Below are 26,042 nucleotides of genomic sequence, written 5' to 3'. Positions count from 1 at the left end.
ATGGACTCTTCCTCCAAGACCCATGGCAACAACAGTCCTGTGTCCTGGCACTCAGTTACGACTTTGCCATGTCCTATTTGCTTAAAAGTTAGCTTCTACATATAAAATTTTAGGTCACATGTTTTTTTGAAGATCCTAAATACATTTTTCACTTTCTTATGTTATATATCATTATGAAAAATTTTAGTTCTTATATGCCACATGCTTCTTACTATATATGCATGCATGATGTATGTCCATTAACTGTATATATGTATATATTCATGCATGTGTTCATGTTATACACCAAAGTCAATGTTGAAGTCTAGACATAGAACTTGACTGATCCTGGAGAGAGGGTCTTTAAGGTTGTGACTAGGGACATAGTTAGGTCAGGTGGGTGGAGCCCTAGGCCTTTATGACTGTTGTCCTGAGAAGAGGAGGTGGATACTAGGCTTTCAGATACAGGGAGAAGGCCAAGTCTGTAAGCCTAGGACAGAGGCTCACCAGAAAGGAAACTAACACTTGGGTTTTACACTTCCAGGCTCAACAGTTATAGGACAGGAGAGGGCCATTGTCATTTAATCTGTCAGGTAGATGCTTCACTATCCTGCAGCCCTAGCTAGCTAAATGGCCCAAGGATTTTTTTTTTTTCTTTTAAAATCTTAGGAATCTCATTGTTTTGAGTTGATCTTCCCAGGCATGTGATATATTTTTAAAGTGTAGAGTATCAAATCTTTGGTAATTCAGTAAAATATTCTTGAGTTATAGTTTCTAGTATATTTTTTCTTTCTTTGCCCCAGTCCCCCAGGAACTCCTAAGCTCCATCTCCTTTACCTATCTTCAGTTGTCCCTGCTTCTTCCTCCATCTCCTTTACCCATCTTCAGTTGTCCCTGCTTCTTCCTCCATCTCCTTTACCTATCTTCAGTTGTCCCTGCTTCTTCCTCCATCTCCTTTACCTATCTTCAGTTGTCCCTGCTGCTTCCTCCATCTCCTTTACCTATCTTCAGTTGTCACTGCTTTCTCAAGCATCTCTGCAATTTGTTTCTTTCTGTAAATAATTACTTTGGGCTTTTGGTGACAGTGTCTCACTATGTATGCCAGGCTCACCTCAAGCTGATGCTAATCCTTCTGCTTCAGCTTCTCCAGCACTGAGACTGCAGGTACGAGGCACCATGCCTGGCTTACTCGTTTATGATTGTTTTTCTTTTAAAAGCATTCATATGTAGCATGGCTCACTCATAAGGCTCTAAAAGCTTCCTCCATTTTCACATATTGGTGGACATTCCATCCTTGACATACCAACCAAGCTAAAGCAAGCTACTGCCTTTCCCCTCTTCTATAAACTCTACAGGAGTTTGGTGTCTTCCTGATCCTTCTCCATAGGCTCCTTGACTCTCCAGCCATGCTAAAGCCCCCTGTCTTCACCAGCTACTCCTGGTGCCCAGCTTCTCTCTGGTCCCTCTGCAGTCCTATGCCTCTTTTAAAACCAAGCAGGTCCCCATCTCTCTTGAAAACATTTCTAAACTGAACCCTTTTGCTATAGAACTAGCCTGTGGCTTCATCTGGGCTTCGCTCAACTAGCTACACACCATCTCAGGTGTATCCAGGGCCTTCAAGGCCATCACCCTATGGGCAATGCCATAGGAAGAGGTCATTAGCCCTCTGACTGTTTTCCTACTACTGCTGACCTTCTAGGCTTAGTGGAAGTAAGTGATACAGAATAAATGCTCAGTAAATGTTTCTATTTGTTTGGTGTGAACCAACCTTAGACATTTGTAAGAGGGCATGTGTTAAGGACAACTGCGCATGACGATGCTAAGAGTTAAGGTCTTATTTGGACTCAAAGAATATTATAAGGTGGGCCCTGTGTACAATAACCATTAACTAGGGCTGTGGCAGGATTTCTCATGAAAAATGATAGAATTCAAAATATTCAAATTCTTTTGAGAGATCTGATTATGGTGGAAGGCTGCTGTACAGTCCCTTCTAAGTTTTTGGCCACAAGTAGAGGTGACAACTTTTCATCACCCTGAGAAAAGCGATCTGTCTTGGGCCTTCTAGCTCCTTCTGTGCTACTGGCCCTGTCCCACATAGCATCCTCGTTCTGCTTTTGGAACGAGGCCTGTGGTCTCCTGAGTCAGAGCCCTTGTGCTGCTCCTGCCACCCACAACTTCACACTCTCAGGACAGACAGTCCTCTTCTTCCCTAACTGGCTCCCAATAATTTAATGATTGGGTTTCACGTTGCTGGCTGAGCGCCTCCTCTAGCTGATAGGGTGCTCTTGGTGTTGAGCCCTGAGGTCTGGCAGCCTCCGCTTCTTTAGCTCTTCCTGGCCCAGTCTGCTGACTGATAGAGCCCTCGCCTCTCCCCTGTGGGTGCTGGCCCAGCCCACGAGGGAGTTCCTCCCTGCCAGTCCTCTCTCCTTAGCTTTGGCTGGGATCACATTGGCTGGCCCACAGAAGGGATATGAAGTTAACTTTCTCAGTAAATCTTCCCCCTGGACTCTGCAAGATAGAACAATCATTTGTTCCCATAGATAAGCCGTGAATCCAAATACTTAAAAAATTGAAACCAGATTAATAAAGCAGCAGTTGCCAGTATCTTAGAATTCTAGGTGGAGCTTCGCCCCTGGAAGGTCTTAAGGCTTTGGGAAAATAGGAACGCCTAAGCTGGGAACTCGTACCAAATAAAATATTAGTTTAGCCTGTGGAATATGTGTGTGCTCTTGTTTAGTTTCAGGTCAATAATTTTAATTACTGTCTTTCAGCTAACAGTTCAAATATTAGAGGGAGAAAACTAGATACGGTCTTCTTGGCACACATAAAACTTTCACAGCTTTAAATTAGGAGAAGAAACAACATTGAGAACAGAGAATATAACACTCTACAACCGCAGATACTCCAAGACAGACTTAGCAGCCTGATATTAATTAAATCCAATTATTGTTGAGCACATAATAACTGAATAAATTATCTACTGTCTCCATTGTCTGGACTCAGAGATATGTAGTAGACATTTTTCTCATCTGCACTAGGAACACTCATGAGTTGTTTTTGGTGGAGATAACTCTGAATAATGCAGACCTCAGAGCGCTGACTCCCTTTCCACAAGGCCATGTCTCCCAGCCTTGCACCTCAGAGCCCTGGCTCCCTTTTCACAAGGGCATGTTTCCCAGCCTTGCACCTCAGAGCCCTGGCTCCCTTTTCACAAGGGCATGTTTCCCAGCCTTGTACTCAGGCTGTCAGACACCAGGGCAGGTGCAATGGTGATTCTACCAGTTGAAGGGACCGGGGAGGACCTGTCAGAAAATGGCTGTCTGACAAACCTCTGATATCACATGGGGAGATGAGGAGCAGTGCAGGAGGCTGAGTCAAGGCCTTGTCAAGACACCCGTGTCCTGACCTGGGCCCTCGCAACAGTGCTTTGCAGAGATACATGGGAAACTGGGGTACTCAGCTGACTTTAGAATGAAGAAAATATCCTGGATTATGTGGGTCGTCTGTGTAATCGTCCCTCAATTGAAGATAACAGGAAGACTGGGGAACAATCAGAGTGGAGTGAATAGGCGAAGACACTACTTCAATGTGACTAAGGTGGAAGAAAGGCCAGGTGTTAGGGGTGGGAGACTCCCACGCAGAAAAAAAAATGCAGTTTAATGGCATCTCCCAAGGGCCCCAAAAAGAGAAATCAGTTCTGCTGACATCTTATTTCAGTTCTTTTTCACCTCCCTGGAGCCCAAGAGCTTTGGTCTTGACTGCAGGTGCCTGAATTTTGCATTTTGAAATCATCAGAAGTATTACTGGACAAGCATTGCAGCATTAACAAGAACCATAAAAATCAACCATAGTCTGTTTTACTTAAATCATTTCTCCATGCGATTGTCTTAGAACATCACTGTACCATGCGTAAACATGGCATAGCTGACTATAGTAGAATTGTATAAGTTTGTAGTTAATTCATATTGTAAAATTATTTCTTCCATTGTAGTGTTTTTCATAATTATAAGTGCTGCTTGACATTTCACCAGAGTGATTTTTAATAATTAAAAATATTGTTTCTTTTTCCTGGGCATCCTTTTCATTTCTCCCAAACCCCACTTTTTAACACCATTACTCAAGTGATGGCTTCAAGCTATGGATTTGTGAGGGGAAACAGACTTATTCAGATTACAGAAGACGGGAAGGGTGATGAGTAGGGTCTCTCTCATCTGATCCACTCCTTCCAAGGAGCTTGGCTCAGCCAGCACATCATGACATCATATACTGCTTTCCCATTGGGCTTTACGCCTTCACTCTGTTCATGGGGTGAGTAGCAAGACGGTGGAGCATCCATACCATAGAATACTGTTTGGCAACAAAAAGAAATTATGTACTGACACACATGACAGGAATAAATCACCAGAGCATTAATTCTACAGGGAGCAAGGCCAATGCCACAAAGTCACACACTGTATGATATAATTGCTTATCTCAGGAATGACAAGGTTTTGGAAGTGGAGTTGAGGTTTATTGAGTTGGAAAAAGCAGCTGACATGAGCAACCAATCGTAACACAGAAAACTACAGGAGGCTGAGCAGTACCTTCAAGCTCACCAAGACTCAGTGTCTGTTAGGTAACCTAGTGGCATGACATGTGGTCTGCAAGCCCCAGGCCAATCTGAGAGACCCCTGAAGAGTGACCAAGCTGATGACGGCACGTCCAAGCCTTTTCACAGTGGTCATCTAGAGAGTTCACCTGGAGGAACTGTGCAACTGAACCACAACCCCACTGGGGTTGAGGGGAAACGTGTATACACACACACACACACACACACACACACACACACACACACACACACACACACACGAATCTCATAACACTTTTAAATATGTTTATAATTTTATATGAGCTACATTCTAGGTACCGTTGGACAAGTTTGACACAAGGGCCATGGGCAAGTCTGACACACCTCTGACAGAACTCTACCCCAGTAGCTGACGTTCCTTAGGGTACCTCGGGGAGCCAGTGGAGGCGGAGTGGTAGGCCATTCACAAGGCACGTAGTGTCAGTGGATAAAACGCTCATTCCTTGTCTCCTTAATTGTTCTGAGGAGCATCTCAAGGGACATAAATGCAATCTTAATAACGCATGATTGTCCTTCCTATCTAGATCCAACATGCTAATAAAGATCTCAGCATCTAAGCCAGAAGAGTTAGGGAGCTCTTTGATTGTTTAGGACTAAATTATTTTAATCAGTTTCCATTCTATAATTGGGGTCAAAGTATCTCAAAGACAGAGGGTCTTTTCATCATGATCATTACTAGTATTGCATAAAGAACCGGACTGGTGCTGGCCAAGACTTCTCTGAAATACATTATGAGTCATGAATAAGTTACATAAAAAGAGTTTTAAAGATAAAAGCTGGAGATGTAGTTCAACAGTACAGTGCTTACTTAGAAAGTCTTGGATTTAATCTCTAGCAACACACACACACACACACTCACACACACACTCTGAAGATAAAAACCACAGCATACATAGTGACATGTGACATCAAGCCTTAAGGTGTATGGTGGTTCCTTTTCTCCAGAGTTGTTCTTCTTGAGTGTTGAGGACAGCAGCCTACATTGTAGATGTTTCATTGTAGCAGTTGGTAGTTGTTAAAGTCACAGACCTTGTGTTGGGTGATGGAATCTAGAGAAAGAAAAATCAGCTTGACAGTTAAGATAGCTAGTTGCAACACAGGTAATCCACCTCCCACCCTCCCTTGTCTGTGTAGCCCTGGCTGTCCTGGAATCACTCTGTAGACCAGGCTGGCCTCGAACTCAAAGATCCGCCTGCCTCTGCCTCCCAAGTGCTGGGATTAAAGGTGTGTGCCACCACTGCCCAGCTGTGATCCTCTTTTTATGCTTTACAAAATGATAGTTTAAACATCTTAAATGTTTCAGAGCTCTTCCTAGTCTCACTTGTCCTTACAGTACTCTTGATTTTAAAAGTCAAATGAAATAAAGGAAAACAAAGTAATACCAGTCACACAGGCCCAGATTAATCCTATGTCCTATTAGGTTGTGTCACCATGTGGACAGTCCTATCAGGACTCGGTTCTGTTGGACGGAGCCAGGACAGCTGTCAGCAGAGATATCTGAGCTCTAATCTTACTGAGCTACTTCAAAGACTCGTTGCTAGAAGGCAGATTATCAATTTTTAGTTTTAATTATGACATTAACTATGATATCTAGACTGTGCCAGGCTTTCTACTCAGTTAGGGACTCCATGTTGAATACGAAGTTAGGCACAGCTCCCAAAATCGAGTTTGTGGCCCAGTGGACAAGGTTGGACCTGGGGAACTCTCGGGTCTTATGGTTTGAAACCTTTTGTGTCACTGCTTTATGAAAACATCAGGCCACCGAGAGAGCTGGTCAGCTGGGCAGTGCAGTGTGCGACAGCTGGCCACAATCCCTCCGCCATGTTGGGGATGTGTAATGTTCCTCAGCCTCGTGTTGAAAGCTCAGTCCTCAGCTGGCACTGCCACTCTGGGAAGTGCTGGAAACTTTAGGGGGCAAAGCCTAGCAGAAGAAGTGAGTGGCTGGGGTGGCTCCTTGGCTTGGGTCCTGGCCTGGCTCGCTCTTCTCTCTCCCTATGCTTCCCAGCTGCTATAAGCTGCTTTGCTCTGCTGTATACGCCCCCAGTCGTGAGGTCTGTCCGTCCATGGCCCCAAGAACCAGACCACCATGCACTGGGCCATAACATATCCCTCCTTTTGTGTCATTTTTCTCAGGAATTTTGTGATTAATACACTCTCATTTCTCAATACTGAGATGCTTACTATGCCTAACAGTCTTCTAACTACAAAACAGAAAAGGAACACGGCTGACTGTCGGTGCTCACTGGCTGACAGGCCATTGCCCTGTAATCATTGTAGACAATAATTAGTTAGACAATAATATCTGAAGGGCCTTGAAGTGTTAAGCCTCTTGGAAGTGGGGCAGCTACGGTGGCTGTGTAGAACAAGGGAGAAAGATAGGTTCATTCTAGAAATAAAAAGATAGACAGTAGAAGAAATAGAATAGCTCCTCTTAGGGCTGGAGAGATGGCTCAGCGGTTAAGATTACCGGCTGCTCTTCTGAAGGTCCTAAGTTCAAATCCCAGCAACCACATGGTGGCTTATTACCATCTGTAACGAGATTTGACTCCCTCTTCAGGAGTGTCTGAAGACAGCTACAATGTACTTACATATAATAAATAAATAAATCTTAAAAGAAAAGAAAAGAAAAGCTCCTTTTAGTTTTGGCCTAAGGAACTGTTCCAGAATTTAACTGGTGCTTTCCTGTACAGATATGCTTCCATGTAAGAGTCTGAACTGGAGAGGGATTCCCTGGGCAATGTCAGAAGAACACACTAAGTAGCACTTGGTGCACAGATAGGCATGCACTCACAAACACGTGTGTACACCCACAGCATTGTATATAGTTAAGACAACTCGTCAGGATGGCCACACCACTTAGTTGTCTCTACAATGTTGAAGGAAGTCTCGTGCTTCATACCTTCCTGCAATGCGCGCTGCAGGAGGCTGTGTCTTTTGCCTTTTGTCTTGTACGAGCTTTTGCCATGTAAAAGCTATTGTCTTCTTTATGTGTTCGTGCTGTATTGACATTTTGTTTCATTGCACCTGGGTTTTGATGCACAGATGACAATTTGCTGCTCTCTGTACCTGGTCTATAAAGTAATTCAGCCATATTTCCACCCAGGTTGTAAGTGCTCTTTGGACACCAATTTTGCACATGGATTTCTGACTGGATCATTTTAGAGGGTCAGAAAACAAAATAAAACAAAATGAACAACCCACAGAGAGAAAGCCTCTTTATACTTAATCTGATAATTCAATATAGTCCCCAAATTCCAAGTTTTATAAAAAACAAAAAACAAAAACAACAACAACAACAAAAAACCCCATTAACATAGAGATTCTATCACCAGAAGCAGGTGATAAAAATGACTGAATTGTTGTAATTACAGCACTGAGGTCCGATGAGGTTTGCACAGAACAAACACAACACCGCAGGGAAATGGGAAATGAGAAATGAGGCCGTATGCAGGAAGTGAGTGAAAGGCGGCATTGCGCATCAGTGGAACCCACAAGGCAGACAAATGACACTCTCTCTTTCCCCAGTCTTGTCACACAGAGAGTAAACTGCAGACAGAGTACTGCCCCAGGCAGTGAGAAAAAGTAGCTACCATTATGAACACTATTATTATTCAGCCTTTTCAGGTAAGCTTTCATGTAGCCTGGGGTGTACATAAATTACCAATCCTCCTGGTTCCTCCTCTTGACCACTAGGATTCCAACTACACTGCTAAGAATTGTAAGCAGGAATGATGTAGATGCCCTTGAAATTGAGGCAAAAGCCTTCCCTCGCCTTCTGTCTCTTTCCTGCCCTTCTTAGTTCTTTCATTCTTAAAACAAAAACAAAAACTCTAACCCCCTGGCCTGCCATGTTCTTTAATAGGACTTGGCATGAATCTAGGGCAAGCCACAGTTTTCTAACCTCACTTCTGTGTGGTCTTACGGTTGCAGTATGGGACCAACATGCTGCCAACATTAATGTTTTATGGTGTGGGGAAAATCTCTATATTTAATGAAAACTTGGTAGCTAGTGGCAGATGACACTGGGCCAAATCAAGACTAGGCCTTTTCTCTGCTCATCAAAAGGCCCGGAAGAAAGTTCAGTGGCCACGGTCACAGACTCATGCAGTTAGGCATCTTCGATACTTCACTGTGGGATGAGTACCACCCAGCCACTGGGGGATATTTACAGTGAGAGTTTTACCCCTCAATAACAGGCACTCAGGTTATGGATGTCTCTGTCTTGGGTGATGAAACACCAGGACTAAAGCACCATGGGAAGGAAAGGGTTTATTTGGCTTACATTTCCACATCACTCTTCATTAACAAATAAAGTCAGGAGAGGAACTCAAACATGACCTAGAACCTAGAAGCAGGAGCAGATCAATTGGCCATGGAGGGGTACCTGCTTATTGGCTTGCTTTTCATGGCTTGCTCAGCTGATTTCTGCTAATGCGCAGCACCACCAGCCCAGGTTGGCACTGCCCACAATGGCCTGTGCTCTTCCCTATCCATCACTAATTAAGGAAATGCCCAACAGGTTTGCCTACAGCCTGCCTTATGAAGGCATTTTTAAAATTGGGGTTTCCTCACCTTAGATGACTCTAGCTTGTGTCAGGCTGATGTAAGAGCTAGCCAGCACAATCCCAAAGCACTCTGCAGTGATGAATCTAGCCCTGCCCCCTGAATAACTTCTACAGGTTGACCTCAGTTCTACCTGGAGCTGATGGAACAGGTCTCTCCTGCTGTCTTGCTCACCCCACAGGCTTCTCTTCTACAGGGTAAGCCAAATTTTGCTCTCTCAGTACCTCTCCCCTAGTCTTGCTTGGTAAGACCCTACTCATGGTTGTCTTGGATGCTCAGAACTCAAGTCTGGGGGGGCGGGTAATCACCATTCTTCATTTTCCCTGCACCCAGCAGCAAGAGCTACTGAAATGTCAATTAAAATCTGACACCATTATGACTCCACTGGTATCAAGCTGGCATCCCTAAACTCCCTTGGTGGTCAGCCAAGGGGCCAGCATCACTCAATGTGTGGATTGTAGCCTCTCTCCCCTACAGAGCTCTTTCCTACCTGCATTTCATACTAACATGTACTTCTAGGCAGCAGCTCTCCTTGGCCTCACTCCCCTCTTCTTCCTGTAGGCCATCCTAGCTGACTGCTTCTCCTGACTGAAGCCTTACTCTACCAGGCCAGGACATAGCCGTCCAGCTCCTCTTTCTTACTCGGGGGTTCCAAAGCCACTCTCGGCAAGGACCTCCCTCAACTCACTCATCCCTGCACATCATCTTCTTCATACTATCTTCATGACTGTTGCTTAAACCTGCTCTCTGTCTTCTTTCTTAGAGTGTAATTCTCACACAGGCAAGGACTATGTCTTTCTTGTTAAGTATTATGCATGCAGTACCTAAGAATATGCAACATGCTTAGCACATGGGCAGTGCAAAATAAGTTATCATTTTACTGTAGGATACATTAGCCTCAATGTCTTGTGTGTGCCTGTGCATGTCTGTTAGCTAACAGTCCCTGGCAACTTGTCAGGTTGATAATCATCTAGGAGACAACCTTGTGACATATCTGTGAGGAAGTTTGGAGTGTGGGTTAACTGAAGTAGGAAGACCCACTCTAAGCTTGAGAGGCACCATTCCATGGGCCCAAGCCAGGACTGAATAAAAGGAGCACGTGAGCTGAGAGCCAGAGCTCACCTCTCTGTTCCTGACTGGATGAAATGGGAGTGGCTGTCTCTCGATTCTGCCTTTGTGACTTCCCACCATGACAGGCGGCATTCTAAACGGTGAGCTAGAATAATTCCCTCCCTCCCTCCCTCCCTTCTCCCTTTCTTAAACTGCCACTGTATGATATTTTTGTCTTAGCAAAGAGACAGGTAATTAATCTAGTATTCTTGTGGGCAAAGCTTGGTCTAAGGCAGCTTCTAACATTCCTTTCAGCTCTGGTGCTGCCCAGGGTCACCCTTAACCTGGCACCTCTCTGAGCGTGCACTGAGGAGTTAGCCCTGGGCATGGCAGTCTGCCCTGGCATGCCATTCACAGAACTCTTTGGTGTCCCAGACATGGAAATAAAGTGATTTAGTACAAGGCCATTGCAATAGCATTGCCATCTATTATTTTCTCTATTATAAAATCACAGGGTCTGCTATCAATCTCAGTGGTGGATTCTGTGATGTTCAACTCAGCAGACTTGGTTGTAGTAGTCTTTTTGTTCTCACTGGATATGTCTATATAGATGATTGCACCACGGAAGGCTGGTTCCTCTCAGCCTTTAGTCCATCCCCTGCCCCCCATCCTGTTTCCTTGCCTGGCTGCCCTAGAACACTGTTGAAAGGGTAGTAGCATTGCTGTGCTTCTTGTACTTGACCTGAAGCTTACACTCAAGTTTTCACTATAAAGTAATTTACCATAGCTACTTCTTAGCATGTAACACAGACCGGTTAAGAAGGTGTTCCTGGGGCTGGGCGGTGGTGGTGCACACCTTTAATCCCAGCACTTGGGAGGCAGAGGCAGGTGGATTTCTGAGTTCGAAGCCAGCCTGGTCTATAGAGTGAGTTCCAGGACAGCCAGGGCTATACAGAGAAACCCTGTCTCGAAAAACCTTTGCCATGAGTAGATGTTCAATTATCTTTCATGGTCTTTAATACTACTAGAAAAAGTAACAAACAGAGACCAATCCTGTCACTCACTATTCTCAGATTCATAGCCTGATATGCGGTTATGCACACTTTATTTTTAGCAAACTACTAAATTTGATTCACTTATGTTTCATTTTAAACTTTTGATATCCATGTTGACAAAATGAGTGATTAGATTAAGATCAGAAGCCTTGAAAAATGGGGTGTATAACTCTTTGTTTAGTTCTCTAATGATTTGTTATTTTTGGTAAAACTTAGTACAAAAATTATATAGAGGAGATGCCATTTTATAAGATATACAAACTATTAATTTATCATTTTAGCTATTTTGACTGTACATTTCAATAAAGTACGTTCACAGTGCTATGAAACTCCCAGCACTTATGGATTTCGAGAACTTTCTCAGGATCCCAAACCAAATCTCTGCATCCACCAAACAGTGACTTCCCACTCTCACACTCCCTGTTGTTGCTTCAGGAAACCCTGGTCACATGTTCTGTCTCTGTAACTGTCTGTCCTGGGGATAGCATATGGAGTGGGTACCAGGATCTCCTTTTGCAGGCAGGAGACAGTACACCGTGTGGACACACTGTATTTGCTTTGCTGTCATCTGTCGACTGATACTCGCTCAGGTTGCTTCCACTTTTCACCGCTGTGAACAATGCTGCTGTAATTATAGACACACACAGCCTCACTCACACTCGTCACTCACATTTGGAGCAGGGTAAATATGCCCAGCAATGGAGCTTCTGGATCACGAATAACTTGACACAGTGTTTTCCTTAGTGGCTACATGGAGTTTTATGCATTCTTCACAGAAGTCTGTTCTGACAGACCCTCATCAGCTGCCTTTATTTGTGCCACCTCCCTTCAGGGTTGATGGCATGCCCACTCTTTTTCCTGTCGACTCTCCACGGTCTGTGAGATGGTGGTGAGATTCCTCTTGCAGAGTCCCCCTCCTGGGTGGTGGAAGGGCTCTGCTCCTCTACCCCATGCACAAAGCTTCCCGCAGTTCTAAAGTCCAGTTTCCTTGAGGGGGCTTATTCTGGTTGCCGGAAACCTTTAAAGGCTGTGTAGATTTCCCACAAGGGTCAGATAGGTCTTTCTCACTCTCTTTCGTTTCTGTGATGGATGGGCCCCTGGAGTGCAGGGCCAGGGCTCTGATGGTGGGCATGGCCCCATTCTCCTGCAGCCGTTTGGTAGATGGGGAGGGACACTCTCCTGGCTCCCTTTCACTTTTTGTGATGCTCAGTTTGTTCATGCTTTCTGTAACCTGATTCAGTCTCAGTACTGCATTTCCAAATTCACCAACATGAAGCTGCTCATCCTTCTGCCTCGATTTTCAAACACCCCTACTGTGCCTCTGTACTGGCTGACTTTGTGTGCCAACTTGACACAGGCTGGAGTTATCACAGAGAAGGGAGCTTCATTTTCGGAAAGTGCCTCCATGAGACCCAGCTATGGGGCGTTTTCTTAATTAGTGATCAAGGGGGTAGGGCCCATTGTGGGTGGTGCCATCCCTGGGCTGGTAGTCTTGGGTTCTATAAGCAAGCCAGGGGAAGCAAGCCAGTAAGGAACATCTCTTCATGGTCTCTGCATCAGCTCCTGCTTCCTGACCTGCTTGGGTTCAAGTCCTGACTTCCTTTGGTGATCAACAGCAACGTGGAAGTATAAGCTGAATAAACCCTTTCCTCCCCAGCTTGCTCCTTGGTCGTGATGCTTGTGCAGGACTAGAACCCCTGACTGAGACAGCATCTCTACTGTGTGCAGTTGACTCAGGTCCTTTTGCAGTACTGCTCATCGATGGCTCTGCCTCCCTTTCTCAGGACTGCCTGTATTTTTTACTATTTAGATGGCCAGGTTTCAGTATCGCCCACTCTCGTGTTCTTCTCTGCTTTGGACTGTGAGTGTCTGGCGGTGGCCCTGCCCTTTTCTCCTCTTGTGCTGCAGGATTATCTTGCCGTCACTCATCTTCAAGCACTGACGTTTAAGAAAAACTGACCGAAAATTAAAATAGCATAATTCCACCCAACTCCTGTTTCCTCTGCTGAGAAGCTAAGGGGAGGCTTTATTGCCTTTTGCTCTGGGTGGGGCACCTTAGCCTCAGTCCTGTTTGCAGAACACTGGACTCTGCACTACTCAATTTAAAACCTACCAGTTTGTAATGTTTCAATTGAAAGAAAATTTCACTACCAGTCTGACATCCCACTTCCTCTTCTGAGAAGAGAAACCATCCAGTTGGATTAACATCCCACTTTTATGAGCACTTAACCTTTTGCCCTCTTTCAAGGTCTTATCTCCAAATACAGTCACATTCCAAGTTCCCTGCAAGCTTTACCACAAACACTTGAACCTTCATCACTTGAGGTTCTAGGGTGTTTAACATTAACGCCTAGCAGGCAACAGCAACAGAAAAGTTGCTAAAGCCTCTGGTACTCTGAAGTCAAGTGAGAACTACCTTCCAGCCATAAGCAAGAGCATCAATTAACCAAGCCAGTGAGCACAGACAGGCTAAGTGATCAGTACCATGCCATTAGGTTGCGCTTTGAAGTTCCTTTCATGTTTGTTAACTTCCTTTTAGATGCTGGGGGTGGGGGGAGGAGCCATGGGGCAGCCCTTACACACTGGAGGCTTTGCTTAGGAGCGGGGCTGCTGCAGGGCTTGGTGAACCTCGAATCGTACCAGCAAGTTTTATCGAGCTGTCCATCACATCACAAATGCCAAGCACAAAAATGCTGAAGGCCCTCGTGACTTCCCAAACCAGCACACACATTTCTTCTTATGGATATAAAATACTGTTGAGCTCACATCATTTCTGCCCTGAGCTGAAGTCACAGATGACATTTTGTGTTGTGAGGTGGCTGACTTGAGTTGAACAAGGGTAGCCTGGCTGGCCAGGAAAATTCAAGAGCAATTGCCTGGACTGTTGGAAGAGCTTGGAGATATTTCCCAAGTCCATTCTTTCCATATCGTTCCCTAAGCAAAGCTAAAAATACCACTTTAGCACTTTAGCAGCCGATTTACAGAACTGTATCAACGATATATTGGCGCACACATCGACTTTAGATGTTAGAATTACAGATTCTACTGTTCAGTTTTCTATCACATGTATTTTGCCAGTTATTTTCCCTCAGTGTGTCTGGTGAGCTGCTGGCCATGGGTCCTGAGCAAGTATAAATTAAGCACATGGGAAGAGAAGGGCAGGAGAAGGGGCAGACAGGCCTCCCATTTGACTGGGTTTTCTTCTGCATCCTCAGCCTTTGGTGACTAGTTTTTTTCCCTTTGTTTTTGTTTTTGTTTTGTTTTTTTCGAGATAGGGTTTCTCTGTGTAGCCCTGGCTGTCCTGGAACTCACTCTGTAGACCAGGCTGGCCTTGAACTCAGAAATCCACCTGCCTCTGTCTCCCAAATGCTGGGACTAAAGGCATGTACCACAACTGCCTGGCGGTGACTAGTTCTTATCTAAGCAATGGGAATAGAGAACAAGGTGAGCTTGACTAACCCTCATGTGTCCATATAATTATGAAGCCCCAAGGTCCGCAGTCTACAGAGTAGCCTTTGTTCCGTGGAAAGCCACAGTTAATGCACTTAGCTGGTCAGCCAGTGGGGACACAATGAATAGCTTAGGCCAGCATGGGAAGGCCCACAAGCTATCAGGGACCCTTTGTCCTGAAAGTTCTGACATGGGGAAACGGTCGAGCAAAATATTCTTTGTAAGTTATGCAGAAGTCATGTCAAAGCTAAACTTTTTCTGGCAGCTCTGTGGAGAATATTACACTATCTCCCCACAATAGCATAAATGTTTTCCCCACAATAGCATAAATGTAGGTCTTATCTCTTGAATGTAGCCCAGACAATTAAGGGGAGGCTGAGACTGGACCAGTCTCACGAGAAGGGCCAAACCCATATTATTTGATAACATCAAGGGGAGGGACTGGTGTGACCTAGAATGAGCACAGTACGGAGCCACACAGCTTGACAGCTCTGCCTGTCAATTCTGACCAGGCAAGGTCCTCAGACCTTGTGACCTTTAAGATGTGGCATGGGAACTACACTTCATGGGGTGACAAGGAGAACCTGACGACCCACTGGAAAACAATCTTAAGTAACACCACATTACCGACATTAGGACAGGTAGTACCTGGTTCTTGCTACCGGGAATTTGATGCTTGTTTTCTTGTTGATTTTTGTGTATATTTAAGTGCCCACAAGGGTGTTCTTGCTCAAAAGTCCCCATTTCTCCTTCGACTTGAATGATTCATGAGAGTGCTGGCCCGATTCCAGCACAGTTTCAGGGAAAATGGGCTCTAGGGAGTGAATGGGGAACAGGGACTCCTTGTAAGGAAGGCAGCGTGGCAGCTCACATGTGGGGCACATGAGTAAGGCAAGGATTAAATGCCTTCTGTTGAATTCCACAGGGTGACATTCTGCACCCGCTCATGTCCTAGGTCAGCAGCACACAATGGCCAGGATGGCAGGATGCGTGGGGTTAGCTCAATGCCAGACTGAAGGCTCCGAGAAATTCTCCTAAGGATCATTCAATTTCTCTGAGGCGCATCTCAGCAGCTTCACATGAAACTCATTGGCTGTAAGACTAGACATAAAGCTACAGACCAACTGAATGCACTGCTCGGCCCTGGTGTTTTCATTTTGGATGTCAACTTGCAAACTTGAAAGTAGATATAAAAAGATGCTTTTAACGCTTTTAAATATGTAATCCAAACTCCTCTCAAGCCTCTCCTTGGCCCAGACTCACACTGCCTATTCCAGTTGGAGGAAATTTCATTAACAAACACTGAAAATTGTCTTTCATAGCTTATCACAAAACAATTTCCCTTTCAAATCTATGCCTTAAAAGTTTCTGTTAACCTTAGTATTTTTTTTCTATTTCTTTTTAAATCTACTCATTTATTTTAGAACGGGATTGAGGCTTCTTCACACATGCTTAGGCAAGTGTACTACCATGAAGCCGTATCTCCAGCCTCTCTCAGTATGTTTTGAGAATGCAGTATTTCCTTTCTTTCTTTTCCCTCCATCTTTCCCTCTGCAGAACGACCCTAGGATCCTGCACAGGTAGGTAAATATTCCATAACTTAGCCTAATTCACCATCCTGAAAGTAACGGAAGTTTGGGGAAGAGTGTTCAAAGGAGACGTGGTCACTTTGTCATGGCACCAGGGTGACAGTTTTATGCATGCAAGAATGCTGTCACTCAGGAATCCCCAGAAGGCCAACCACAGCATACACCATGTCACACGTTCTTGGGTCTCCTTTGGCCAGTGTACAAGGGGAATAGGAACAGATCAAGCCAATGCAGTCGCTGGGGTTTGTGGTTTTGGGGGGGGGGGAGGGACACCAAGCATAGGACTCTGCTGTGCTTGTCGACTGCCTGATGGATAGATGTGGAGGCAAATACCTCTGTTCTATGCACACCACAGGAGCAGCTGGGTTATAATTCAATTCAGAAAGAGAATCAACTGAGTTAATTGGTGTTTGAAAGACGAGATATATGGCTCAGGCTGGAAGACTTGGTACCCAGAAGCCATGGGGACTCATCGTACACAGGCAGGCCTGCAACGCACACACAATGCCCGGATACTGCCAAGGGCATGGCAGCTGGTGTAATCAATGACGGGCCAGCAACCGGAAGTCAATTAGGGAGAGGAAAGAAGCACACACTGGGGTCTCTGCGCCAGCCCTGGCATGCAGAGAATGTTGCATGGGGCCTTGGGTAGACACTGCAGGTAGGCAGTCATCCCCTAAAATCCCAGCCGGAGCCAACCAACAAAACAACCGGAAGAATTTGGCCTGGCTGAGACAGGGACTGCACAGGACGCTGGGGCAACAGGAAGGCTGTCAGCCACTCCGCCTGGAAATAGCAGGAGCACAGGCTCAGGCTGGCCCCCGGCCTCCACCCTCGGCAGCCACAATTCCCGAACTCTGGAACTATTAGGTGTTGTTTTGGACTGCCGATACCAGTCATACACAGACGTGTTTTCAAAGCTCAGTTCTGGTCTGCAGTGGTCGTCAATTTGATTCACTTTTCCAAGAAACCAAACAAGAGCCCAGCTTTGGAACATGGGATGTCGGAAGGTTCTATTCTTGGCATTCAGAAGAATAAACAGCAGCTTGGCATTGGGATGGGAGCTAAAGGGTAGATTTTTTTTTTTTTTTTAAAGTGCTTTCTAAGCAAAGACAAACTGCTCTGTAGCAGAGAGTAAAAAGTATTTTTGATTGCCTTATTCGAAAACGTACAGGGACAATCATCAATCATTTAAAAGATACTCATAAAACATGAGCTTTTGTGTGAATATAACTTTGGAAAAGAAGGTTATTCATTTAGCTATTCAAGGAAAACATCAAAAGGAGAATGAGAGAAGCCAGGACTTGAGAGATTGAGAGATGAAGGGGAGATGAGGAAGGGGGGGTTGAGTAAGAAATCCAGGAGGAAGGGGAGGCTAAAAGGGAGAGAGGGAGAGAAAGGGGGAGAGAAATGGATACATATGGAACAAAGGTGGGGGTGGGGTGGCCGTTCTAAAGGACCCAGTCAGGAACTCAGCCTCAGGAGAGGACTGGAGAGAGAAGAACTGGAAAACTGGGACAGGCAGAGACAGGAGAGGGTAGGGAGGGATGAAGGAGGGGAGCACATGGGGGAGGGGAGCAGGAGGAGGGCAGAGAAGACAGTTGGGATCTCAGCACAAGGGAGAATGGGAGAGCAAAGGCTGAAAGGAGAAGCATACACAGGGGAGATCTCACTGAAGGACCAGGTAAGGACCTGCAATTGGGTAATCCATTGTTAGGGTGGAGCTGAGTCCTCCCAGAATTCCTATGTCCAATCCCCAATCCTCAGCACCATAGAATGTGGATGTACTTGGAGACAGGACCCAGGTGGGGTTGAACCAGTCCTCACTTAACGGGGAAGTGTGAACTCAAAGCCACAAAGTGTGAACAGGAAAGCCACACAGGGAAGGGATGTCACCTGCAAGTCTGGGGGGGGGGGGGAAATAAGCCATGGGAGATCTGCCTGATTCTGCCTTGCCCTTCCTTGGCCTTCCAGGCTCCATAATGGTGAGAAAATGACTATTTCAGCTGCCTGGTCTGCGGGACTTAATCCCACCAAACCAATACATTTGACAAAATCTCTGGGATGAAGATTTAAACTTTATCCTCAGAGCTGAGCCCAGAGATCATCCTGGCTGGGATGAGTCCATTGTAGGGTTGAGCCCACCAAAAAAGGAGGGAAGGAACAGAAGGACAGGAGAGGAGAAGAGGAAGGGAGGGGGGGAGGCAGAGGAGCACACCCCTGAGGATGTGGACTCCTGGCTACATGGCCCTTCTAGAGAGTCCTGTAGTTCTCCAAGTGGAATAACTGGTGAAGCCCACCTGTCATCATCACGAATGTGGACAGCTTCCTATGGCCAGGTGTCTAGTCATCATCACGCATGCGGACAGCTTCCTATGGCCAGGTGTCTAGTTTAGCATCTCTTCCTCCCTAGGAATCTCAGGTAGCACATGGTACACGTGCCTGCAGAACCCAAGCCAGCTAGTGTACCTTGGTCATCCTGTGCTCGAAACCTGAGGCTGAGGTGGCTCTGACCTCACACACACTAAGAGTTAGGTAAGGCCTGCTCCAACTTCCTCTCCTTGTGAACTGTTCTTCGGCTGGCAGGAAGAGGCAAGTATGTCTATTACTGGTAGAGAAGGTGCCCGGAGGCTGAGCTATTGATCTCCGGTCTAGGCCACATGGATCTTTTTCCCAGTCCTTACTACTAAGACCACGAGGCAGTATTCTCCTTGAGCTCCTGATAGCCATGTGGTCAGCAAGATCCTCCCCTACCCCTTCTGCTTACATTCCACCAACTGTGTTCCTACCTAAGACCCATTTCTCTGACAGGTACTGGATCTCTGCTTCCTTCTTGCCCTTGTAGGGACCAATGATGAGGCTGGCCAGCTGAGGGGCTGGGCTGACTTTGCCACCACACAGGAGTACCAGTTCACACAGTTTGGCTCTGGGAGGGCTGCTGGCTGGTGAGATGAACATCTTCGGCTGATTGGCAAAGAGGGTTCCTTGGTATTGCTGGGTAGATAAATGGCGCTCAAGTCGGCAGATCTGTGGACAAATGGAAGGAAGTCAGTGGGGGCAGGACTCACTTCTGTGGAGATCAGGACAACAGTGAAGCTCCCTTCTCTTTTCCAAATACAGACTCAAGGTAAGGTTGCCGCATTACTCAATTTCTGTCCGTATGACAATGTATGCGAGCCAAGTACCACTAGAGCTTTCTCTTGGCTCGTGGTTTCAGAGCGGTCAGCCGTGGTTGCCGGGAAACAAGACTATAGGACAAGGGCTAGGGTGAGAGGCACACCCCAGTGACCAGTTCCCTCCAGCCGCTCCCTACCTCCTAACGGCCCATTCGGTCATGAACTCATGCATAGATTCATTCTATGATTAACACCGTCCCCATCTAACCACTTCATACATAAGTATGGTCAGCTGGAGACCGAGGCTTCAACACACCAGCCTTTGGGGATCCCACTTTATATCCAAACCACAAGAGCAATCCATTCTTTGGCAAATTTTATATTCCCAAGACTCAAGAAGAAGGCAGTGATGTGAGAGATATTTTTCAAAGTGGAGATAGATAAAAGTCTTAGAATACAATGTGCTTTTGAATTATCACAATTTTAGAAACAAAGTGTTAAAGGTTAACCAACCCACAAACAGACGGAGTACGTCTATGAGCACTGTTTCAGGAGCTTGGAGGACTGTGTTGCTGAGGGGGAACATCTACCGCTGGCATTTCCCTTGCCACCCATCATTCATCTCAGGGGGCTCCAGGGCTCTTCCTCGAGTGACTAGCAGGTTCTAGGACTGCTTCAGGTCACACATCAGGTGAGACGGCAGAGGGGGGAGGAAGAGAGTTCCCAAGGAGGTCATTCCTTAGAGAGAGCAGCAGTGTGCAGGTCCTGACAGGGGATCCTAGAAGATGTCTGAAGGAGTCATTCTGAACATGGTCTGAAGGGGGTTTCAGACAGCATTTGAGAACAAGTGTCACAGACAGTAAAATATTGTAACAGATTGATAAAGATTTTTTTTTTAAAGTAGAAATAATCTAGTGGCTATTGGGAGTTATATATTTTGAATATTTTAGCCTGTTTCTCCAATGACTGGGATCAAAAGCTTGAGGAGATTAGGGGCTTTGATGTCAAGTATAAGGGAAAGGAACTCTCTTAAAAAGCATGAATCCATGCAGGGTTCTGTTCAGAGGGTGAAGGCCCCTGCAAGCGGTGGACAGTAAGTTGCTTAGTTCACACCTCCAGATGGTTTTCCACTTACTTTGCACACTACAGTGGTGGTGTGTTTTGTTTCAGAGACAGGTCTTGCTGTGTCAGTTAGAGAGGCCTGGAACTCTTTTCATATTCCCGCTGGTCTCTAGCTCTCTGTCTCCTGTGTCTATCTCCTGAGTGCTGAGGTTATGTAAGCATGACCACATCTAACCCTAATGTAAAAAGAGGGCCTGGCTCTGAAAACACAGCTTCAGTATCAGTAGGCCCACTTGATAGACTCCAGTTTCGTCATGAATTTTCTTTTCTGTTCTTTTCATTTGAGTTTTATAATATGGAGCATTAGCAGTATGCCCCTGACTGGCGACTGGCTCCTACTATATGATTCTTTTATTAACATGGTCAGAAGCAAACCAATATTCCTGTGAGAAAAGCAGTGGCCAAAGAAGTACTCTATCTATATACCATGAGTCAAATGCAAAGAAGAAATGAGGGTCACCACTGTCTACCAAGGTGTTGAGCTGCTGGATCAAGCTGCATTGAAATAAATAATTATAACTGTGATCGATGACTGCAGCTGACAGACACGAAGTAAAAAGTAACTTTTTGTACATTAGATGTTGTTGTGTATTAATTCACTAGCGTCTTTTCTTCCAAAATGGCAGGCAGGAAACATGAGTGTTATGGAGGTATGGCTAACTCATGTGTTCTGCACAGGGCATTTAAAGCCCAGTGGAAGATGGGACTGAGCCAAGACAATCCAAGTGACCTCATTTCTTCTGCCGATGTTATTCCTAGCCTATAAGAGTAGGTGAGATTTGGGGAGTTTCCCTTACTGTGATAGCTAAAATGCCCTTTGGGCCAGATGGTCATGTCTATGTGGGTTACATGCAGTTATTGAGCCCTTGGGACATGGTAAAAATGGCTAAATGGGAAGATGGCAAGTCTAGAATCTCAAACAACTTAAGTAAGTCCTGGACTAACCAAATGGAGACACATCCTTTATTTTTCCGTATACTAGAAAACCAATTATAAGTGTATAAGATACCAAAGCATCTGAATGATCTCACTCAACTAACCACAATTAAGGACTTGCTGTGTTTATATTAACCCACTCTAAAATGCTAATACAATGAGCATAGACACACTTAGGATGGAATTATTTTTAAGCAACAACAACAAGAGATCTGGGTTTACTGGCATACTTATGTAATCTGGACACTTTGAAGGTGGGGGTTGGAAGACCAGGAATCCAAGGCCAGCCTCAGCTACACAGTGAGTTCAAGCCTGCTTTGCTATGTGCAACCTTGTTTCAAACAACAAATGAAAAAACCATGGTGTCAAGTTCACTGTCTTCCAATATTGTAGTCAGTAGGCAGCCTGTTTTTATTTAGGAGCAGGGAACTGAGCCCCTAACATCTTAGGATGTGGCTTTAGTCGCTAGTTTCTTTGGTTAGGCACTCTTTCCTCACCAAGCTCACTTGGGGTGCTGATGAATGATGGGAAACAGGGCTCCTCACTTCAGATTATAATACTAAAGTCAACAGATTCTTCTGTTTATTTTTATTCAGCCTATTTTAAAAATTCAAAGCAATTGAGCCTGCATGGGCTTTGCCTTTCTGCTGCTGAGGTTGGAATGTGACGTGTTCTCCAGGCTCATGGTCCAAGGCTGACAGCACTGCTTGGGCAGGGTGTGGCACCTTTAGGAAATGGAGCCTTGCTGGAAGAAGTGGGTGACTGGGTGTGGGCTCTGAGGGGTTATAGCTGGGCGTCACTTCCTGTTCACGCTCTGCTTCTGGGGCACCAGTGTGAAGTGACCAGCAGGCCTCCCAACTCCTGCTGCCATGTCGTCTCCACCGTGGTGGAATGATCCTCTTGATGAGTGAGCCACAGCAAACACTCCTCTTTTAAATGACTTCTTTTCAAGTATTCAGTCAAAGTAATGAGGAGAGTAACTAAGACCCTCTGCCCAAACCTAAGTAAAATTAGGACACGCATGTGCAAGGCGCTCACTGCCACAGAAACCGTGATGACGGCATTGTGCTTGCGGCTAAGTTCTGGCGAAGTCCATCCTGTGAGGAAGGCTTAGGAACAGGGGCTGCTCAGGGCTCACATTAGTCTTCCCAGCCTCTCGGAGCTTTTTTCAGTAAACTCTGACATCACCTGCAAGGACAGGGACCTGTGCATCCCAATCCTTAGACACACCCCTTGTCTTTGAGTGCATGTGGTGAAGGTGACTACCGATTATCGGCACAGCCTTGGGACCCTAGCCTTGACTCATACATTTTCCATTCCACCGAAGCACCATTATTCCAACTGGTGCATTTTTAAAGTTATTTGAGAACATTAAGGCCATACACTGCACAAAAGGGAAACCAAGCCACCGACAGGGAGTGCTCCCTCGCTGGGCTCCTCGGCCTTCCATCCCTTTAGAGGAAGAGGAAGCTCACACCCCAAGTGACCTTGTGCTGATTATTTTCTTTCCTTTTTTTTTTTTTAACAGATTTTATTTATTATATATAAGTACACTGTAGCTATCTTCAGACACACCAGAAGAGGGCATCAGATCTCATTACAGATGGCTGTGAGCCACCATGTGGTTGCTGGGATTTGAACTCATGATCTCTGGAAGAGCAGTCAGTGCTCTTAATTGTTGAGCCATCTCTCCAGCCCCTGTGCTGATCATTTTCAAAGCTGTCTTAATCTCCTTTGTTGCCACAATTCAAGGCGAACTTCTTTAACCTCCAATTTCACTGCAAACTTTACACACACATATTCTCTCTTTCTCTCTCTCTCTCCCTCTCCCTCCCCCTCCATCTCTCTTTCTCTCATACAGACACACACACGCACACCAAAGAGAAGATGCTGGGCAGGTATGAGGGTATCAGGGGATGACGGGGGTGGGGTGGGGGTGTAGGAATGAAGGGTGAATTGGTGAGCAGATGGCTGGGTGGTCACTGTGATGTTATTTCTGTTGACACCTCAACAAGGGCCCAGAGATGACTGAACACTGACCTGAACTGTTTCTGAGGAGACTGCGCAGTGGACAGAGCATTTGTGCGATTATGAGGATCAGAACTTAGCTCCCCATCACTCAGGTAAAACCCTTTTGGGATGGTGGAGAGCTGGGAGAGATGGCAGCATCCTTGGGACGGGCTGAGTCGTGGCCTTGGGGTTCAGCAACAGACCCTGCTTGGTAAGCTTGGAAATGAGCGAGAAAGATGACCGATGTCCACCTCTGGCCTCTGCGTGCACTCCCACACACGTGCGCCCTCACTCATAGGAACACACACATGTGAAGAACCAGAAAGACAAAGGTTAAAGTCCTAGCCTGTACACCAAGTCAGAATGACTGTGTTTCGCTGAAATCTTCGAGAAGAGGACCGGAGGACACATGCGGATTAGGAATGTTGGCCTGGACTCAACTGGCTTTCTTGATGGGAGGGAAAGTGCCCTCTTCCACACAATTTCATCTCAACTGACAGTGTTTGAATGGCCAGCAGTTCTTACCAATTATGGAATCCCAAAGTGTCTCAGAGGCTGCCAGGGCCAGAATCAGATGACTAAGAAGGGCACGTGCAAATTAGAGTATAGTTCTGCAGAATCTAACCATTCTCCTTAGATGTCAGAGATAAAGCACGCAGGAGGAGTCTGGGTGAGGTCTTAGTTACAGAAAGATACTCTGTTAAAAAAGCAAACCTAAGAAACAGTAATGAAATGGAGTTCACTGACACTCTAGGCTCAAGCAGCCTCTAAAATAAATAGGACAGGCAGAGTGCTGAGGGTGAGCTCTCGGCTGTGCGGGGCCAGCCGAGGCCCAAGCCTGGACATCAGCTGCGCTTTAGAGTGCTGTCCCTGTGGCTATGTGTTTGCCCTCACGCACACGGGGAGGCTACTGATTCACCAGGCTCTTCAAATCTGTTTACCCAGAAGTCAGTCATGGCAGACTACTGTTGGAGCGGAACAGAAGGCCCCAGGCTTCTAGCTCTAAGGAATCCCAGCTATTTATCCATGATCAAGAAACAAAACTTGGTGGAGGTTGGTGGCTTAGTCACTATAGCTGGGACATTGGATTTCACTTGGTGTGAGAGCTCACCTGCTGAGTGGCTCACTGATGGGAGAATAGGTACAGACCTGTGGGGACTAAATTCTCAGTGACCAAATCCTTGAGGCAAACAGGCTGGAGCTCCGGGAGGCGGCCTGACACCATTTGCTAGCCACAGGACAATCAGGCTTGGAAACAGAGGGCTGGGGCCACACAGTGCTGGCCTTTCCCAACTCTGCTTCTCACCAATAGCAAGGAGGCAGGCACACATATCCAGGTCAAGTGAGAGAAGGCCACACCTGAGTTCCCACACGAGCCTTCCACAGCATAGCAATTGCATGGTGGCTCTGAGCAGCATGGAAAAGGCAATCAGGTGTAATCTGAGATCTGGCCCATGGGGCCCTGACTCCTCTCTAAGTGGTTAGGAGCTAGCTGGGTGATGTCAGCTCTGTGTACACCGGGGTGGGTCTCTAGAATATTCGCATGGGTGTGCAACTGTAGGCCTGGTTACTTGGTGCCCCCTCTTGGGTCAGGCCTTCTGAACCCACATGGGGCCCGCTTCATTAGTGACTTGCTTTATCTCTGGAGCCTGGGGCTGAGGGTGGGTGTGTACTAATGCACTTTCTCAAATGAACATCAAATGAACACTGGCCATCCAGCATGCTCCTCAAGAGCTCTACCAGTGACTGTGGCCTTTTCAGTTCCCTGCCTTGGAAGGTTGGTGCCACACTCACAGAACTGAATATGAAAAATGTCAATTTCCTGCATGTTAATTTAAAGGCTGTGTTTGTGCCTGTCCAGCCTTACACTTTATGTCCCATTTTTTTTTTTTCCTTCAAGAACAGCATACCTCTTCCTCTGCAGATCCTTGCCTAACAGGCACTATCCTCACTTGACATATCTTAGAGGGAGCTAGTGCCATTGGTGGTGGCACAGTCTCCTCCTCATTCTCATGTTGGTCACTGGTTAATCAATCATTTATTCTACCACTCATTCAATAGAGTAACAGGCTATATTGGTGAGCACAAGAATGGGAAGGTAGTCGGTACACTTTGTTTCTCAAGTAAGAGTACTTTCATTCAAGGGAGACTGGAGTCCTGAGTAGACAGGACGTGCTGGGCAGGGCCTGGAGTGGGAAAGAAGAAGAAGGGCGTGCAAGGCAGGGCACGCAAGGCAGGGCGCGCAAGGCAGGGCACTTCAGGTGACAGGCAACTAGAGCTTGGCGCTTTCCAACACATAGCCCAGGGTCAGTGGAGTGTGGATATGCAGGAGGGCACGTGTGGGTAATAAGTAAAGATAACTCTTTTAGAGTGTTTAAGAAGTGGTCAAGTGATGAGCCTACGTAAGCAGGCACCAGGCCAATGTGACTGCACAGTGGGAGGACTGTAGTTAGCAGAGCCATCAACAAACTCATTACACAGTGAGTTCCAGGCCAGCTTGGGCTATCTCAAAAAGAATAAACAAAATCCAATCCCAACCCAATCC

The 26,042-nt window shown here is 46.0% G+C and overlaps 2 protein-coding genes across 12 annotated transcripts in view; one reads left to right on the top strand and one right to left on the bottom strand.

The window, feature by feature from the left end:
• The window catches only part of Angpt2 (angiopoietin 2), a 150,940-nt gene that overhangs the window by 29,661 nt on the left and 95,237 nt on the right, over positions 1–26,042 (top strand). For 5 of the 11 annotated variants that reach the window (XM_031339210.1, XM_031339214.1, XM_031339215.1 and 2 more), the window contains 2 exons: positions 19,159–19,440; positions 23,503–23,610. The exons of 2 other annotated variants lie outside the window; for them this stretch is intronic. The gene's annotated coding sequence lies outside the window, so the exon portion shown is untranslated. Of the gene's footprint in view, positions 1–19,158; positions 20,121–21,229; positions 21,324–23,502; positions 23,611–26,042 lie in introns of all 11 variants that reach the window. 4 more of the 11 variants (XM_031339213.1, XM_031339217.1, XM_031339212.1 and 1 more) reach the window with 3 other exon arrangements.
• Positions 4,468–26,042, bottom strand: part of Mcph1 (microcephalin 1) — a 401,136-nt gene continuing 379,561 nt past the window's right edge. The window contains exons 14-15 of the mRNA XM_031339204.1: positions 19,103–19,340; positions 4,468–5,655 (exon numbers count right to left, since the gene is read on the bottom strand). Of these exons, the coding sequence (XP_031195064.1) occupies positions 5,600–5,655; positions 19,103–19,340 (294 nt within the window). The 3' untranslated portion in view covers positions 4,468–5,599. The remainder of the gene's footprint in view (positions 5,656–19,102; positions 19,341–26,042) is intronic.

The sequence above is a fragment of the Mastomys coucha genome, unplaced genomic scaffold, assembly GCF_008632895.1.
Source record: "Mastomys coucha isolate ucsf_1 unplaced genomic scaffold, UCSF_Mcou_1 pScaffold22, whole genome shotgun sequence".
Taxonomy (NCBI): Eukaryota; Metazoa; Chordata; class Mammalia; order Rodentia; family Muridae; genus Mastomys; species Mastomys coucha.
Note: the sequence above shows the minus strand (reverse complement) of the source record. Positions and strands in the feature narration are given on the sequence as shown.